Consider the following 20,705-nt stretch of genomic DNA (forward strand, 5'->3'; position numbering starts at 1 on the left):
TTAATTCAAAGAAACTGCCTGGGTCTGGGCCTCGCCTGACCACTCCTTTGTTCCAGTTTTATTACTGGAGTTTTTCCACTGAGTTCCCGCCTCAGAGTTTTATGACTCCTTGTTCGAGATTTGGGGCAATCAGCTGCTAGAGGCTAAAGGGGCGTGGCTCCAGCATTTTGGCAGCTGATCGCTGCAATCGAGACATCAGTACACCAGGAGGACTTCTCTTTCTATTTAACCCAAATTAAACATTTTGTCCATAAAACTGCTGGTTTGATCTTCATAGACACTCAATGTGCTTATATGTTTTTCTTGTATTATTATTGTTAGGTAGTCATTTTTATTCCCTTTGTGTAGAATAGTGCTTGTTAGTTAGGTGAAGGTTTTTGGACCAGAATAATGGTATATCAGAATTATTTGGCTTCAATAAATCTTCATATAAATATTTAAGAGAAGCATTTTTTTTTACTTCATGCAAGAGTGATTTATCTGTCAAAACAAGGTAGAAGTTCCCCCACCTTCGGTGCAGCGGTTGAATAAACAGTGACATTTTGTGGTTTTGGTTAAGAATTTATCAATTATTAATGATGAATAGCTAATTGTAATTATTAAAGAGCTTTGAGCCCATAATCACAACACCAGAGGATATCTCTGATTTCTATTTGTAAGTAATGATTTTCGGTTAAAAAATAAAAAAATTTCAAATTATGATTTTAAATTATAATTCTTGATAAATATTAATTAAACAATAAATCATAATCCTTACAACAATGACGTAAAAAGTTGGAAGAAATGCGACATGACCATTCTGACTGCGGAGGCTTTGAACTCCACTGAATGTATATCTAAGTTAGTGCAACATATGAAAATGGCACAAATCGTATTTTGTTTTGGAACTGAAGAGATTGGAATTGGCCCATTCTGACTGCCATGAAAAGGTCAAATATGGGTCATATATAGGTAAAAAAGTCAGATTTGGGCTGTTTTTGCCTGTAAACATAGCCTTAGTCAACTCAGCTCCTGGTCAGATAATTCTGTTCATCCTGCCAGCCCGTTTTCCCGTGCTGCACTTGTCATGTATTATTTTTTGATTCCCCGCTGGACTTTTTGTAGTTTTTGTAAGTTGTTGAATTTCCTTTTTTTAATAAAACTGTTTATGTCCGCCTGCCTGCCTCCTGCCCCCTCCCTGCATATGGGTCCTTCTCTACACCATTTCATGAGAAATTTCCATTTCTCAAGTATACACAAAGGCACCACAAATTGAAATTTCCACAATTTTCTGCTCATTTTGCAGAGACTGCTTTATTTTGTGATCATACTGCATTTATTTATTGCATTTACAGTACATAAGGCACTAAATACACACAGATAAAGATCAACACCTGGCAATCAAGTGCACAAGCAATGTATACCCATTTGTTTGTCAGATTACAATTTTCTATGCTTCGGTCAAAAACAGGAAGAGATAGAAAATATTTTCCCACAAAGATTAATTCAATTCAATTCAATTCAAAAATACTTTATTAATCCCAAAGGGAAATTAAATGTTGTTATAGCTCATATTATGAAGGTTTCCTCAAAGAGCCGTTGTAGATGCTGATGGCTGTGGGCAGATTAAGATTAAAATTAAGGCTCTCCTTGAAAATTTAAGAGCAGCTCCTGACTAGGGAGGAAAGAGATTTGGTTGGGTATTTCTAAACAGCTTTGTGTTGTGGATGTTTTTAATGCACCTCCACAGGTTGTAAAGACTATGACATGATTAATTCCTCTTACTGATTCATTTAAAGTGTAATGGAGTTTTGACGAAAATTCAACTTGGAAGACTCACCTCCACTTCCGGCTCCCTCTAATTACTCCACCACGTTCTCCGCTCCAACCAATGAGCTCTTGATCCACATTCCTCTTCAGCCAATCATCCATCCAGGCTTTGCTTTAAAAGACCTTCATATGCAGAATCTCCTGCTCTACAGCTGAGTTCCGACCCTCCTCCACCCCATCTCCACCATCAGGCTTCAAGCTCCTTCCGACTCCCTTATCTCCTCAGGCCTCCACTCCACCACCAGTATCAGGATCCCAGGGGGAAGACTTCTCTAATTCTAACCCTAAGATCATTATCAGCATCCATGTCTTCCACCATGGTCCGAGCGCCAAAAGAAATCAAACATCAGCTAATAAACTCCTCTAATTGCCATCTCTGTGTTTCTCTCATTTTTGAGTCTTTCCAGGTTGAATTGACAGTTAAAGATTATTTTATTTAGTGTCCAATAATATGTACAGTACTTATTTTTTTAATATTTTGGAAATTTTAAATTTCTTTTTTAAACTTGACATTTCCATCCACGTGAAGCTTTATCTGTTGGAATGTTTAGCAATCATAAGGTGTATATTCTGAATTACAAAAGAAGGATTTTAATTAATTTAGAAATGTATTTAATTAAAGAAATCCTTAAAAAAATAATGGACACACCTCAGTAGTAGTTCATCCTCTTATGATACAGCCTTTTTGTTTTTTATAAAGTCAGCAGCACTGCTGCTGGCTGTTTTTCTTCTACAGCAAAATGACCACCAGCTTTCAGTAGACAGTATTTTTCAACATAACCTGCGTGAAACAAACAGCTTTGGTCTGTCATAATGCAAAACTATTGGCACAGAAATAGATGTGGACATTCCCCTAAATCATGTGTGGGCAATTCCGATCGCCAGGAGCAGGTTTTTAACTTGTCTGAGATGTTTTCCTCATTGAACACACTTTGGTGATGACAGAGGATGTAAGTAAGCTATTTAAATTAGGTGTGTTGGAGACACATCTGCAGGACATTGTCTCTTAAGGACCAGAATTACTGACCTCTGCCCTAAAAGCATGCTCTACACACCATTTGTTGGCAAACTGTGGAAGCCCAAAGGGACACCATTTACTTTATAGATTTGTATTAGAAGCTGTTCTTCTTTTGCGAGTAGTTTCGGTATTAGACAGACACATGGACACTGGTTTTTCACATATTTAGCATGTGCAAAAAACTTTGTGAATTTATGCCTGAGCTTTGTAAATCTTCACTTTGTAAAATGTATTTCCAAAAACACTGCATGTAGATGGAAGGCAAATACATAAAAAAGCTTTTGTGAAATACTTGTGTGTGGGCAGAGTCTAAATCATACTGTTCAGTTGTGGTTTTATTGCTGCATGTGTTGTTGCTACATGGCCTGTTGGTTAATGGGAATTGCTTCTGAACACCTTACCCTTTCACTGAAAACAAGCCTTGAATTACCAAGGAAAAATGACACTGTCAGTCTTTGGTGTTACAGCATTAAGAGTTTTAGTGCTGTAACTTTAAATCTTTAATTTTTGCAAACAGGTTTTCAAATAGTAATGCTAAAATGCTTTTTAAGTAAATGTTTTAAATATTTTAGGTGCACACAGTATTTATAAATGTTCCAACTGGATGAAGCTTTTGGGGCCTGCATTTTTATAAGACACAACTGCTAGGCCTTAGGATTATTTTGTAGCAGACTTAAGACATGTCAGTCCTCTAGGTGGTAGAATGATGGAAACAGATTATGCTCATTAAATTTGGCCTTGTTTCAGAGAAAAAAATGTCATGATTGTTGCAAATAAAATCTGAATGTTCATTAGGGGCAGAATAAGATTCCAGGAGTTCCTTAGCTTTGTCATAATGAGCATCACCGAATCTGGTATAAAAAACTAATGATGTCAGGAGAGGATTTACATCAAAAGTCTTTTTGAAGACAAGCCCAAATAGCCCAAACTTTATCATAAGGCACATTGCATTACAGTAAACACAGCAAGTCAAACATATCAGGGAACAGTGAATTAATTTGAGCTTGGGCTTTACATTCTTCAGTGAGAAGAAATTTCAAATATATTGTCCCATTCACTGGGACAGCAATCCATTTTGGAGGGTTTTAGATTCTTACCCCTTAAGCTGAATGCCAATATATTAGGCTCTGACAACTCTTTACATGAATCAGTCCAGCATCTGTTTTAGCATGCCCTGTTTTTTTAATGAGTGTGGGCTGGGAAGTCAGAAATAGAAACAGCTCTGTGAATGTAGCCACCTCGCTCACTCTGTCTCTGAAAACAGAGCCTCAGTTGTGGCAATCACAGCAAAACAAGTCAAGTATACATGAGGGTTATGCAGTATGTTTGTTACGTAATTGTTTTTGCTCTATTTGTTTTTTAACAGTACTTCAGAATGGAAAACAAATAAGCATGGGATAACAGATGTATTCATTTGAAAATGATCCATCGAAGTGACTTCTGTAAAGATGTGCCTTTGTTGTAGGTCCACAATGTTAATGAATGCATTAGAATTTATACAAATGGCAGACTAATTTTCTTGAGACAATATTTTTTCATTTGTACTGCTATACATGAATATTTCAGTCATGGCAAAGAAATTATGACTTTATGGCACTAACAGGATGAATGCCTCTTGTAATCAATCCCTGTAAAGACTTAAAATGTCTGATTTGCAAAACATTTTGAATTCATCAACAAAAAAGTCATTGTTGTCATAAAACGTGCCAACTGTTATTAATCATGTCCAATGAATACAACCTTAAGTAAGAGTAGATGATTACTGTAAGCTGGGATTCAAAGGGAACTTTCTTTTATTTATTTACATCACGATAATGTAATTCACCATGCATCAATCATAAATTACAGGCTGCCTGACCTTAATCCAATAATCTGATGACCATTGGCCATGCTAAAAAATGGTGTGAGATTATACAAAAGTATTCTTTAAAGCTAAAGTCACAACTGAAAAAAACAAATAGGTTCAACAATTAAGTGCTGTCCACAGTGGGAATGTGTGAGGGAGAATATCTACCTGGTGCACAAATGGGTCTGACACCGTAAAGTTTTAATCACTCATTGAGGCTTTTGTGATGTCAAGCAACATGTAGTTGATAAAAAAAAATATATTGGAAAAGCAAGAGGCAGATGACAGGGAACAGAAGCAAAATTATGCTCTCTACAAGACATCTCATAATTTCAGCCTTCTTTTTTAGAGAGAGACAATGAACAATACCGAAATATTGCTCAGGTAACAAACTATTTAGTCAAAATTAAATAAACAAAGTTTTCTTAAACTTAAACTTTATCAATGTATATTTATGAAACACTGTTAGAAATACTAACAAAATTGGATGACATGAGGTTGAAAATAAATTCGTATTATCCAAAACAACTGTGTAAAAAATATCCATACAATACACACTCACTTTCCTCTTTATTAGGAACACTTTGTTAGAACGGAGTTAGCCCTTTCTTGCTTAAAAACGTAATCCTTTGAGGCATATATTCAGAAAGGCTGAGAATATTCCTTAGAGATTACTTTGTATACTGAGAGTATAGCCTCTCATGTGATCCAGATCTGTTGGCTGTGCATCCATGATGGGAATCTCTGGTCCCACCACGTCCCAAAAGTGCAATTGGATCGAGATCTGGTAACTGTGGAGGGCCCTAGTGTACAGTGAAACCATTTTGAGATAATTTGAGCTTTCTGACCTGTTGCATTACCCTGCTGGAAGTTGTCACCAGAAGTTTGGTACATTTTGATCATTTCATAAGCAATACTCATGTGTGGGTTTTAAACTATGCTCAATTGGTGATGAGGGGCCAAATGTGTGCCAAGAAAATATTCCCCACACTATTACACAACCAGCCTAAAACTGTTGATGTATACTGTAAGGTAGAATGGTTCCATGTTTTCAAGTTATTTACACCAAATTGTGACCCTACCATTTGGATATGATTACAGAATTTAAGACTGAGACATGGGTTGTGTGAATTTTTGCTTCAGTTTCCTGATCTTAACTGACTGGAGTGGGGTCCAGTGTGGTCTTCTGCTACTGTAGCCCATCTGCTTCAAGGTAAGACATGTCTTTAGTATGCAGATATGATATTCCTCATACGTTGGTTGCAAACTATGATGGTTTGAGCTAATGTTGCCTTTAAGTCACTTAAAGGAAAACCAGTCTACCCATCCTTCTTTGACCTGACACTTTTGTCAACACAACTGCTGCGTACTGGATGGTTTTGCTGACTGTTCTTGGAAAACAAGAAAACGTTGTGCGTGAAAATCTCAGTAGATCAATAGCTTCTAAAAAAGGTCAGACCAGCCTATCTGGTACCATTAACAACGCCAACATTAAAGTCTCTTAAATCCCATTTTTCCCACTTTGGTGCTCAGTTTGATCTTGAGAAAATCATCTTTGTGTTTAGATGGTAAATGCATTAAGCTGCTGCCTTTTAATACGCTGATTTGCTATTTGTGTCAGTGAAAATAACATGCACATCAGTACATTTGTGTTGCAGGACAGGTAAAGTTATTCACCATGTTGATTGAAATCCTAAAAATAGTTTTTAAAACATATCAGTGAAATATCTATTCAACCTATTTATGATCACTTCAACCAACAAAGGATTGCCAAGTATCGTCTTACATCGACAGGATGTTAAAAACACCTCAACTTTAATAACTCCTTTAGTTACTGTTGTATATCTAGACAATGCTAACACATGCTGCTCACATCAACTATATGCTGTTTCATTTGTATTATTGGCAAATAACATTAGACAAAGCTGATTCTGCTAAGCAAACTAATTGTGAATGTAATTCTAACTGCTATCAGGGGGTGTTCCACAACTCCTTGATGACATTTTACAGATAGGGGCTTTAAGCCGAGATTAAAATGCCCCTACATCTAATTTTTTAAAAGGTGAAATAGCTTAAGCATTTTTTTACTTTGTTTACTGTAGCAGCATCATCTATTTTTTAGTTTTATCATGACACAATACCAGCTAGCCTTTTTTGTTTAGTACTGATTAGAATGTTAGTTAGTGTCGAAAAACAATTCTGCCATTTTATTATCGGCATGATGCAATGATATGGCAATGCAGTAGGAATCTTAACTTTATGATAATTTTAGTACATTAAAATCATTTTAAAGCATCTAAAGATATGTTTTGCACCAAAAGTCTGAGAAGACCCTACCTCTATGAGAGGGTGCCAGTGTGCGATCGGTTTTCTGGGATACGTTAGCATCTCATTCCAGTGGTCTCGCCCCAGGCTTTCAGCTTCGTTACCAACCCTGCACACTCCAATCACTTCATTGTGTCCAACCCTGTGGAATAGCAATGAATAACACAGGGAGCTTCAAGGTTGTTTTTTTATTTCATTGTTTTAGTGAATGTGCCTGAAAGGGAGCTCTAAATGTACAAACCGATCATAATCCATGACTGCAATGAGCAGGCTGATTTGGTCTATATTCTCAGGAGGAACATCAAACACAATTGCTTCATTGTACACCGGGTTCAGTGTGTTACGCTTGGTTGAAGTCTTTCTTTTCTTTAGCCTCCTTCCTTCACACATCAAGGACACTTTCACATAAGGATCTGGAAAGAGATTATATATATCAATGTGTATTTCAAGGTATTTTACAATGCAAGCATTCGTCTCTTTGATGCTCAAAGAAGACTGATAGAAAAATGTATATTAACAGTAGCCAAAGTAATATAATCAACACTATGAATAGTGCCCTGCAAAGTATTCTGGACCGTTTCAGGTTTTGTCACATTAAAGGTAAAACTTTCAGTGTGATCAATCAACACAAAGCGGTGCAGCACTGTAAAGGAAAGGTCAGTCAGTCAGAGGCGGGGTACACCCTGGACAGGTCGCCAGTCCATCTCAGGGCAACACACAATCCACAATGCACACTCATTCATACACCTAAGGGCAATTTAGAGTGACCAATTAACAGCAGGATTAACAGGCATGTTTTTGGACTGTGGGAGGTAGCCGGAGTACCCGGTGAGAACCCACACATGCACGGGGAGAACATGCAAACTCCATGCAGAAAGACCCCTGGATGGGAATCGAACCCAGGACCTTCTTGCTGCAAGGCAACAGTGCTACCAACTGCAGTATATACTGTAAATTAAAATGAGACATGGTTTTCAAAATTTTCTGCAAATAGAAACATACAAAGTGTGGCTTACATATGTTTTCAGCCTGCTTTACTCGAATACCCTTAAATAAAATCTACTGCAAACACTGCAAACTGCCTTCAGAAGCTACCTAATTATTTAATGGTGTCCACCTGAGTAATTTATTCTAAGTTTAAATTCAGCAGTGCTGTCAAGGTCTCAGGAACTTGATAGAGAACCGGGTGTACAAACAGCATCGGGAAGAGCTAGAAATTCACCAGACAGGTCAGAGATAAAGTTGAAAACAGGGCTAAGTTATTAAACAATATGCCAAACTCTGAACATCTTAGAGCAATGTTCAAGCATCCAAAAAATGGAAAAAGTGTTTCACAATTGCAAACCTACCAAGACATGGCCGTCCACCCAAACTTAGGAGAAAGGAGAGCTTTGATCAAAAAAGCAGCCAAAATGCCAATGGTAACTCTAAAGAAGCTGCAAAAGAGCAAAAGCTCAGGTGGAAGAATTTGTCAACAGGAACACAAATCTGCCCTTTATGGAAGACTGGTAAGAAGGAAGTTACAAGCAGTCCTGTTTAAGGTTTGCCACCAGCTGTGTATGGGACATTGCAAATATGTGGATGAATGTGCCTTGGTCAGCTGAGACCTAGCCTGAACTTTTAAAGAGCCATGTGTGCTGGAGAAATAACTCCACATTCCCTGGAATAACTGCTCATTTCCTGGAACACACCATCCCCTCAGTGGAACGTGGTGGTGGAAGCAGGATTATGTACATGCTTTTTTAAGCATTGTCACAGTGGATGGGAAGATGGCTGGAGCTAAATGCAGGAAATACTGAAAGAAAACATATTAAAAAAGGCACAAGACACTCTACTGGTGAAAGTTCACCTTCAAGCAGGATGACCCTGAACATACAGACAGTGCAACAATGAAGTACTGTAAATCAAAGCGTATTAATGTGTTAAAATAACCTTATTAAAGTCCAGAGTTTGATCTAACTGACAATCTGTAGCAAGACTTGAAAATTGTTAACAGACATCATCCATCCAGTCTGACATAGCTTGAGTTATTTTGAAAAAAGCAAAAAAAGCAACAGTTTTAGTCTTCGGATGTGCAATGCTGATAGGGACAGAGATGTAGATGTTGTTCATGTAATTCTAAAAGATAGTTCTTCTACTTATTGACTCAGGGGGCCTTAATATAGGTTTTATTTTTGTTTTTTTATATATTCAATTTTTGAATGTGTCAAAAACATGTATGGTCGGTCTTCCACTTCAGCATAATGCAATATTGTGTTAGTATTTCACATAAAATCCCATCCGGACATGTAATGTGACAAAATGTGGAAAAGGTCAAAAGACATGAAAACCAAATCCTTGTATGTATTAGTCTTGGGTATTTATAGTATGCCAGAATGTTCAAGCTATAAAAATGATCAGAAATTTATACAACCTTAATAATCAGTTTTTGTACAACACCTCACTGAACTGTTGATCAGCTCCCACCTGAGGCTCCAGTGATGTCCATGGCTTTTAGATTTCTGGCTTTGATTATGGTGATGGTGAGTCTGCCAGCTGTGGGGAGATAGCACAGCGAGAACATCAGCTCTCCGAGATCCACGTTATCCTACGAAGAAACATATTAAGATTTTACATTAGTACAACTTTCTCTCTTCTCATACATGGGCTACATTCCTATATGAAAGTTTTATTCATTTTAGGTAAGTCATTACTGCAGACACAGATGGTGCATAGTTCCATTTTGTATTTGTAGATTGAAATCTAGAGCCTTGATGCTGTGACATTCATACATTGACAGTTAAAAATAAGCTGTACACAACATATAACATAAAAAATGTTCAAGACTTTAAAATGTTATTATAGATGAAAAAATGTTGGGTTGGAGATGAGTGTTCTGTAATTAAATTAAGGCTGAAATGGATTTAAATTAAAGCAAATTCTAACATGTTGAAGTGATGACAGTTGTTTACACCTCAGGCATGGATCACACCTGGTACACCTCAGATTGAAAATCTTGAAGACCTTTCATTATCATACCTGCCTCATGCGACATGGCTCTTTTATTTTATATTAAGTTAAATCATTCTGTCATTGTTTTATGCTCCACTGCAGTTGTTGCAATTCTATTTGAGCCTGAGCACAAACCTGTTGACTCCTACATCACGTTTTCACTACTCCTGTGTCCCTACGAGATCATTCACAACTAATTTACATTTGCATTCGTGCTAGGCTCCCTCTTCCCAATTAGCACTTCTGAAAATAACCTGTGATGGTGTGAAGGTGAGCTGTGCATTCATAAGGAACAAGTGCTGCCAATTTCTGGTTTACACTTGCATAAACATATTGGGCTCACACAGCTCATGAAGACATTTTCTGAAAGAAAAATTTAAGATTTTGTTACCAGCTTTAAAATTTACATTGCAGAGATGTTTTCCTCCTATTCATGTACTTCCATAGCAGTTCATGTTGAATAAACCTATTTATATTACAAATAATAGTAACAACTTTTGAAAGATTTATTATAACATTCTGACCTATCTTTTTTTTTACAATAACAAGTTCCCTGTTCAACTAGAAACATGTTAATACAGCTATCAATTAAAATGGTGCAAAATAGTCAAGATGAATTTTGGTGATTATGTATTCTGGTTAGCTTAGAATCTAAATAAACACCTTAAAATGTCCTTCACATTGAAATAAGGCATTCAATATCGGCCAGGAGATGAATTGTTTATCATGCACAAAATATCTGTAGCGAAATTGTAGTGGTTATTACTGATCCTCTTTATTTTCGTCATTATTGTTTTGGCTGCTTATCTTGGTCCTCAGTAGGAGCCTGGGCTCATGCAAATGCTGCAGCCTCCTGATGTCGGTGCAACCTTCAACAAAAAGGATCTCATTTCACAGCTGCATCATCATGCCATGATAAGATGCACATAGAAGTATGTACACATTCGACTAATAAAAAAAAGAGGCTTCAGAGCCGCAGAGTGATTGGCCTGGTTTGTGGAAAATGCAGATTTTTGATTTTGTGTGCTTAATTCCTTCTAAATGCAGTCATGCACACACATGCTTCAAGTCATAATAGCTTTTACTTCTTAAGGAGTTTTAGCGAACTTTATAGAGGCACTCCACAAATTTTGAGGAAACATCCTAGTGCAGATGTAATATCCTCGGTGATAGCATTGTTGTAGGGTGGTGAGGAAAGAATCAGGGAAAAGCCCATTCGAAAAGCACTAAGACCGCATGATTCCCTTCACAGTTCCATTCAAATGGTCATCAAGGTACAAATGACTGCTTGCTATTGAGGTTTAAAAATGTCTTTAAAGTGGAGGTTATTTAAATTTCTATTATCAAGCGATTATAAAAATAATTTGACATGGAAGCCAGTTCTGCACATGCCCTCTTTTGCTTTCTATGCTGGAAACAACATTAAAGTTGTTTTCATGTTTTCTTCCCACATCTGTTTTGGTTTGTCCTGTTTTCAAACATCAAATGTAAGATGAAGAAGTTGACTGAAAGTAAATGGATAAACTGTCAAATAAAACTACAATTGTTTTGGGAAAATCTCTAGCCTAGCACTGCTTTAACCATGCTTGGGATCTTCTTCGGTTGAATTTATTGTGGGTCATATCAACATTGTTGCTCCATCATGGGTCTCACAGTGCTTTTTGTTGAAATCCTACAGACGGTGTAGTTTTTTGTTTAAATGAGAAGAAAAAAATCAGTTTACACAATTATCAAGAGCAGTGTAGCCTGAGCCTTAAACCGGTGTGAAACACAATGGCCCATGTTTAGAAATATAGTGCCCCCTCTTGGACTGATTTAGATTAATTGGCTTTATTGGAGAGACACAAAAACTCTGACACATGCACATTAGAAACCAGCTGCTCTGAGTGTTCTGCTCAATACTGCTGCAAATCAAATTGATTAAAATGAGTTAATTCATCATGGATGACAGCATATGCTCACCTTGGAACACAAAGAATATGTGTACACTTACATGCATTAACACAAACAATCATCAGACAGGATCTCTGACACTGAGTGATGAGTTGGTTCATTATAAGTATTGCTGAGGAAGAGTCCACCTCTGACGCTCTGTCATGACTGTTCCTTTGAGCGTCGACTGGTAATCATGTACAGTTGGATTATGATGCCTCCGAGGTGTAGCGCACATGAATCCTGGCAGAGGCACAAGAATTTGCAACCTGATACATGCAGGCAGGAAAGCAAAGAGATGCAGGATAAATAAGCCCTTAAGCTCCCTAATGATAATGTGATCTCCTACTTCCATCATTCTCTTACACGCAGAGACTACAGAGTTAGATTTACAGGATATAGAGTGTCGGTCACTACTATTATGAGCACTCAAATCAAGCCTGCGGTTAAGATTATGGTCACTTCTGCTCTTACAATGAAATTAGCCTGTATCTCTAAAGCACCCCAATAAAGAAGAGAGTGTGTAGGCAGTCCATCTTCTCCAGTTATAAGACAAACACCTTCATTCCCTCAGGAGCTGCCAAGCTTATTACCGACTCAGACCAACGATGGAGTTGGTCTGAGTCTGGTCAAATTAGTCCTATCCCTTCCTTCTGCAGATGTGTATCTCTGTATATCTATGCCGGTATTAAATGGTCATATTTATCTGTGTCTTTCAAAATAACCTGTTTTATGATATTTCTCATAAATGAGGAGGATTCCATTAACGCATGCAGAGAGAAAGTAAAACAGTTTCTGTTTTTGTTGTACAAAGCTAGATGCCTGGAGATTAAAGGGACAAAATAAGCTTGCCACCACACAACATGGGAAATGTTTGTTTACCGGGACAACCAGCGAAGTGTTATCAAAAAGGTTCTCAAGCCACTTAATGGGGCAGGAGGGAGACCAAAGAAAGTTAAAGATGCAGAAACCATGAACTCCTTTGACAAAAAATTACAATCCTAGATGTCTTGTAACAGCAGTAAAATCCTTTAATCTGTAATCTTTCATTGTTCGTTAGCATTAACATTGACTATTTGTTTATATTTTTAAAATGTAGAAGCATTGGTTGAATAAACTGCAATATTATTGGTTAAATAAACTGCAATATTTTAGCTACTGTACATCAATGAATGATTGGAGAGCAGGGGCTTCACATTCAAAGACTTGAATGGATTTCCTACTCAATTATTGTGTACGGTTAAAAAATAGTTTATGCCCAAACAAATATGGAAGGTTGAAAATGTGCGTTTGCATGGTTCTAAGAACATTTTCTTTCTACCTCCCAGTAATCAGTAAATGTGAAACCATATGAGAGAACAACGCTCCTTGCTTGACACACCTCAATTTAAATATTCAAAACCACATTGATGTTTCCAGAACACGTGATTCTCATACCCTTCTCAATAATCCCTGGAAAAGGAATTAAACATCTTGTCAGAATCTGCCTGTGTTAGGTTTTGGGGTTGAGTTCTGTTTACCTTCTTTGCACTGCCATGTTATCCACTTGCTTTATTTCAGTTCATTTAGGCTTATTAGATTAATTATGTTATGTTTTTGTTACTTCCCTGGTTAGATCTGGTTCCCCATTGTTAATGTTCTTGAGTTAGTTTCATTGTTTACTAGCTTCTAGTTCATTTAGAAGTATTTCTGTTTCCTCCCTGCACTCCCTGCTCATTTGTGTTAATTTAGTCATTCTCCCTCAGTATTCTTTTGTTTCCCTTCCACCAGCTGCTCCTGATTCTCTCCCTGATTAGCCTCCTCCGTTGATTGGTCCATACTCCACTTCCCTCAATATTTTTCCTGTCTGTTTTTCATTGTTGTTGTGTCTCTTTCAGATTCCAGTCGAGATTTTGGCTGGGCCCCTCCAAAGGTATGAAAAGTACAGCTAAAAAAACTGGAATATTGTAAAAAAGTACATTTTTTTGGCATTTCCGAAAGTGAAACTAATGTGTTATACAGATTCATTACACATACAGTGAAATATATCAAGCCTTTATTTCTTGTACGTTTGAAGACTATTGCTTACTGATAATAAAAATCCTAAATTTTGTGTCTCACAAAATTTGAATATTACATGAGATAAAAAAAATAATTTAAATGGAAATATCAGGCCATTTTTATGCACTCAATACTCAGCAGCTAAATGGGTATGGGCAGCCCACAACTTTTCACAGTGCTGTTCACCAAGGCTGGCCATAGCTTTGAGCTTATCCAAAAAAATGACTGGAAACCTAAAGCAGCAGATAAGCCAATGTCTGCTCAGTCTCCAAATACACACTCCTATTGCGCTGCACCATCTGCAGGTATTCCTAACAGTATAAGTTATTATATTAACAGAAGAGGAACCTGTGTAGGTTGATAATTACTAATTAATCCATATTCAACAAAACCTCACTCCAACACCTTTACAGCACCTGTAAAGACACCATTGCAATCCACTGTACTTAAACCATCGGTTTATTTATATTTTCCTTGTAATGAAGGGTTTTCATGAATTAAGGTTGTACGCTGCCATAAAATAGTTCATTTTACAATATGATTTAATTTCATTATGCATTATTCTCTAAAAATCTTAAATCACAGATAATGTATTACTTGTGGGTCAATTGACACTTTTGAAATATGACACATTATGACACCTAATCAAACTGAAACAGCTCTGAGTGACCGCCTGCTGGCAGAGTCATATAACCACATTTAATTACAGCAGATGATGATTAGATGATAGAAAATTGCTTTAAACAGTCAGTTGTCATTTCTGAACTGACACATTGTCGGTATGAAATGTCCCACGCCAGATGGCTCAATTTCGTCCCTGAAAATGTCATGTATGAAACAACCCAAACTACAAAGGTACAACATAGTGAAGGAGCAAAATCAGAACTGGGACTTGAAATAGCAAGAAGAGTAAAGACCAAGTAACTAAAGGCCACTGAACATTTCCTGCAAAGCCTAAATTTAACTTCTTCGTGTGGTGTTCCATTTAGGTAATTATGAACAAAATTTAACAACAAGGAGCTGTTGTTTACAGAACACTTTGGGGAAATGAGGGGGGAAATGTATAAACTAATAATTGGATTAATCAGGTCCATTGGGACAATCATAGATTCCTATTGTGCAAGAAAACTCCTAGTTCTGCACCGGAATCTTAAAATTTTAAAAGCAATTCCAGAATTGTTAAAACAAAAACCACAGATTAAAAGCATATAAGAACTGTCATGCAATGTACGATTTAAAAGTATATACTCGCTTAATAGGTAATGTGGAATAATTGATAATTAATTCAGTGTTACCAACTAAAGGTTAATATGCTGCTAAAATGCAGTTACTTCATAATTTGTAATACAAAATACATTTTTCTTTGTAATTATTGACATACATATTAATCCCCTTGAAATTCTTCTGTTGCAGCCAGAGGTAGTCAGTAATGTGTGAGTATTGTGTTATTTGCTGTGTAGTATGCATGCTAAAATCATACGTAAATGTTGGAAGATTCTGAGTACAGCAGTCACTAAGGTAAATTGATAAAAGTTTAAATGGGCTGCAACTAAAGATCCTGTTCTCTCTGAGCTTGTCAACAGTACAGTAGATCTATCTGCCTGAGTGAACATGCTGGGAGTAAATAAATCACTGCCTTGACTGCACTTTAGCAGTAATAAATACACCATGGCAGAATCAGGCTAAGCTCAAGGATCTTTTATAACTCCCCGTGAAGACTAGTGAGACTGTCATTTGATTCAAACTGCCAGTTTTTTTGAAGTAAAGAGACTGAATGGTTATCAAAACATTTACCGGCCACAGTTTTGTGTATTACGTAGAAAGCCTCTCTCTCATGCAAACGTCTTAATAATTTAGGAGTGTACACAAGCCTTAAATTAGGTAATAGTAAGGTGATCTCTGAAGGGTCACAATGTGGAACATTGTTTCGGTTCTGTAATTCAGTTTGCATATCTACTTTAAATCTGTCTCTGTATACTCAAAATATTTGTACAAAAATATAGTAGTCTCATAAAAATGATCCAGTAGATTTTTACTTATTATCAAACGCAAACTTTTCTTGCAGTTTGGGATAGTAGACACAGCCTTATTTTTTACCTTTAACTAAACAGTTTACTATTGTCATTACACTGAAAATAGAAAATTGTATATGTCTGTCTGACTCTTGTCTGTCAGGAGGGCTTTGGCTAAATGTGGCTGTATAAATGATGCATCTTAAAAAGGTTTAGATATGTGAATGAAAAGAACATCTGTCATGGGGTGTAAGATCTGATGACATGTTTTTTCAGTAAGAATATAGGTCATTCTAAGGCTCAATGCGTCCCACTAGTATCAGATACTTAATTCAAGTTAAAATAGTTCACCGCAAGATGCATTACTTAGTCTTGGTAATTCTTGTCACAAAAAAACTGTGTTCCCTGAATGCATTTCAAATTAAATGTTTACACACAGGTAACCTTTTTCCTCACTTCAAATCAGATCAATCTTTTTCTGTTTTAAGTCAGGTCATAATGGATTGTGTGGAACAAAATGCAGATGGTAGTACAAGGACACATGGTGCAATGAAACAGAATTTAACAGAACTGAACACACTTACAGGGAGGACACAATGAGAGCAGAACTAGGAACCAGAGCAGTGTAATGTAAGGAACCAGCAGTGGACAAAAGAAACCAGGAAGCTTAAATACATAGGAGATGTGACCAATAACATGGGAACCAGGTGAGTCTAATCAGGATACCAAATACTAGCTTCCAAATTCAAAGAAAGTTGAAAGAATCTCTCATTTCTCTGCCATTTAGGAGATAAAAGTTATTCATTAGTGCCAGATCATACAGTGACTATTGTGCCAAAAAAAAAGTAAAACTGAATATTTTTTAGTTTGTGAGTGTGTTTGCAAGTTTGGCTGAAACCTCTTCATTTTAAAGTATACCCCTGAAAAATCAAAGCTTTCAATGCTAGAAATCGAGGTTCTTTGACGTCCCTCTCACCTGCATAAACATGGAAAACAATGTTATTTCAATTGTTTCAAACCTTACATTAGGCTTTTGTCTTTTAAGAGTTTTTCAGTTTTCTGAAGTGAAATAAAGATAAACCAGCAAAAATGAGGAGGGTTTCCTTTAGTTTGTTTGTGCCAATGTTACAGAATCTCATCAATTAATCAACTGACCATATTCACTCTGCCAATTGTATTCTTCACTTGACAGTGAGTGCAAATAAGAGGTCAAGTGCTTGATATCTAGTAGCACTTAAGGGTGTTGTAAAAAAAGGGTTCTCCTTTGCAGAATTAGTAATGCTCGCATACAGAACTGTAAATGCTTATGTTGACTATATTCATTAAGGTTCTTATTACAGGCCAACAAATGTAGAGTCAATAAAATTGACCTCATGCCAGATCACTGGGACTATGACTTCTGCATTGCCTTTTGCCCCCCAAAAATATTATTGGCCCGAAAGGCTGCTAAAAAGTGGAAATAAATGCAGGCATGACCACGGTTGATGTTATTAACTTAACTAAATGTCCTAACATGCACCTAGAAGACATGATGTATATTCTCTTTACATATTGTAATCGTAAAATACACACACATTATGTCCAGAAAAGGTGAAGTTATTAACTGACTGGAATTTAAGATATGAAAACTGCGCAAATAACACAAACTGTTATTTTCTGTCTACATGTGCTGCTATCACAACAAACTGCATTTTTACCTCCAAAGTTTTTACATTTCAATCCACACTGAAGCAAATACTAAACAGACAAGATATTATATCTGGGAAAGTCTGAAAGTAGAGTTGAAGCAATGCTATATGTTGGGACCCACAGCCATGAGTTACAACGTGAAAGGCCAGTACAAACTTTCCTGGAACTTTCAAAATAAATTGCATTAACCTACTTCCGGCACAGCCAGGAAACGGGGTAACTGCGGACTTCCTGTGACATCACTGGCCAAATAAAAGCACCCCCTTTCCAACAAGCCACCTCCTCCAGTGTTCCTCTTTGCGGGACCGGGATCGGAGAGGCAGCGCACTAATGTCTCTTTGCTGGCAAAAAGACATAACTCTTCCACTGGATCCAAGAGTGTCATAAGATCACGCGATCATATGCACCAGTTAAGTACGAGTGAATAACTGTTTGTGTACCCAGTATTCATTCATAAAAAGGGGAAATTAAGGTATAAGCATTGCCTGACTTTCTCTCTGAGGCCTGCAGAAGCAAACGGTGTTCCAGAGAAGCCCCTGCAGTCTCCCAGTCTGGAAGGAAGACAGCAGAGACCGCATCACCGTGGTTACGGTAACGTGCAGTGTGGTTGGCGGACACAACGAGCCGTCTTTCATCCACAGCTACGGAGGTTAGCTGGAAGCTAACAGTTTGTTGACTGTGGACGCTTCTTCAAACTTCATTGTCGCTTGGACAACGTTCCTCACCACAGTTCATGAAGTTAAGTGTTTGGGCAGAGAAATAGAAGGATTTAGATTGAAATGATCTAAACGTTTTTCATTTTATGAAGTTTGGTTTTGTTTGTGTTGAACTCAGCTATCTTGGTGCTAGCAGAATATCTGCAGCACACAAGTTCAGTTTTGTGTTCTTTGTTTGTATATTTTTAAAGTTAAGACAAACTTTACTTGAAAGGTGATTTAAACAGAAAATTTATCATAACGCGCTTATGCATTTTAACACTTTTATTAACGGTATTTTTAAGGTGTGTGTTTTATTCTGGTGCTAAGCTATTAGCCTTCTTTGTTAGCTTTAACTGCTAACAGCTAATGATACACCATTAAGCCCCATTTCTCCAGAAAGATTTGGCTCTTTTCCAAAATATTTCCTTGATAATATTTCTTTGAATATTATTTCAATAAGTAAAGGCAGCTAATTAGACCTCGTTGAGAGTTAGTCATCCAGAAGGTTGGTTTTATTCAGCAGATCATTCTTAAAACATTATTTTATTAAAATAATATTTTACCTGATCTTGCATTGTGAATGGTTGTCTAAAGGTTTACCAATTATTGCTTAAGTTAGTTCCAAGACTCACCTAACTTCATTTCCAGATTCTTCAAGATAATCCTTGGTTCTCAAACATAAACATTGCATGGTAATGTTGCATCACTCTTTTCGGTCATGGTTTTCAATCATCTTTAATCAACTTGTTTATATTGTACATAGCCCATTAGTCTTCCCTATTCTTTAATTCTGATTGGTAGTTTAGTTGGATTGTTTTAGCATAGTAAAGAGTTTGTTGATTGAAATTTGTTTGACTTTGAGTTGACTTATTTTTGTTAATAAATTCTTGTACTTTAAGAAATTGTGTGAATTCATTCCATGTGTGTGCAGAGTTTATGCTGTTCAATAATGTCAGAGCTCGTCTCACACCTTTCTATTTTGTCCTAATACCATCGCCTTAAAGGGCTGGTATTCACAGGACAACCCTTAACAGATCGAAATATTATTTGTTAAAATATTAATATTAAATATTAAATAAGATTCTCAGATTAATAATCCTAACATATATGACCAGTTAGGTTCAACCTTTTATGTTTTTTACTTATTTAATTTTTTTAAGTTTATTGTTCGTAGTTTCTGACTTTATAAGCCGAGGACTGAAATTCATAAATGTATCTATTTTGCTTTAAAATTTTACTATTTCAGACAGCATTCAGTACTAATTCTATTTCTAGTTCAGTACTAATCCTGGATGAGCCCCTTTCACGCCAGCTTAAGACTGCCCTACACTCTAACGGATCTCCAAGACTGTGTGAAAGTCCCCAGCTAAAGGCAAATCTTCTTAGTCTTATATCAATGTGGGGCAAGCATGAACCTACATTGCTTGTAGTATTAAGTACACTAATATTTGTTCTGCTTTCTTGGCCATCCAGTTGCTGCCAATGCTACAGCCTCATGAATCACATTAACACTTAGATGTTTCTTTAGAATTTGTGGAATTTTTCTAGGAATAGGCAAGGTTTCTGCACCTCCACCATTAGATTCAGCTTTGTTATGGATGATTGGATACCTTCAGCTTATCAAAAACAGGAGAGGATGCCTTAAAAGGAGTTTTGTGTGCAGAGCACAACACGAGAATGTGATCTTGCACAATTCCATATGAGCTGATAACATAGAGGCTCTGAAAACTGAGGTTGTTTGTAGTTGTGTTGTGATTATTGTAACATATTATAAAAATATGAGCTGCTGCATTCACTTTTTGTTTTTCATCCATATCGGTGAATACAATCCAAAGACTTCTCTTTGACAGTATGGCAACTACATTTTGCATCTGAACCCCAGCCTTAAGCCTTAGAAATTCCTTCAGTTTTCAAGCAACCTGCCTATATGTGCAGTGTGGAGGTGTGTGCACGCTTCTTCTAAGCGGAGAGCCCTATGTGGCGCATAGTGCAGTGTATACTTATTTTTAAGTGCAAGGGTCTTGAGCCTGACCATTTTCTGTTTTTATTTTTGGAATACATGTATTGTGTGACCCTTCTGATGCACGTTCTGGCCGATTTATGTTGTTGTAGTGCACTCCTGATCCTGAAAGTGTCCTTATCCATAGGTTAAATGAGAAAACTCAGTAATTCAAGAGAGTTGTTTAAGAACAGGCGTCTTATTGTCGGACATGTTCTTTGTAGAATAAAATGTGACAATAAAGAAGAGAGATGCACTTATCACCAGAGGGATAACTTCATAGAGCTGTGGAAGGATAGTGAGGATTCATTTCCAACTGGCAGACATGTGTGGCTTCCTGAAGAGG

At 36.9% G+C, this 20,705-nt stretch overlaps 1 protein-coding gene across 1 annotated transcript in view; it reads right to left on the reverse strand.

Moving 5' to 3' along the window:
• syt9b (synaptotagmin IXb) overlaps window positions 1–20,705 on the reverse strand; it is a 66,553-nt gene that overhangs the window by 13,614 nt on the left and 32,234 nt on the right. Inside the window, exons 5-7 of the mRNA XM_047354821.1 lie at window positions 9,465–9,585; window positions 7,240–7,411; window positions 7,011–7,140 (exon numbers count right to left, since the gene is read on the reverse strand). Of these exons, the coding sequence (XP_047210777.1) occupies window positions 7,011–7,140; window positions 7,240–7,411; window positions 9,465–9,585 (423 nt within the window). The remainder of the gene's footprint in view (window positions 1–7,010; window positions 7,141–7,239; window positions 7,412–9,464; window positions 9,586–20,705) is intronic.

Source organism: Girardinichthys multiradiatus, chromosome 2, assembly GCF_021462225.1.
Source record: "Girardinichthys multiradiatus isolate DD_20200921_A chromosome 2, DD_fGirMul_XY1, whole genome shotgun sequence".
In the NCBI taxonomy this organism is placed as follows: Eukaryota; Metazoa; Chordata; class Actinopteri; order Cyprinodontiformes; family Goodeidae; genus Girardinichthys; species Girardinichthys multiradiatus.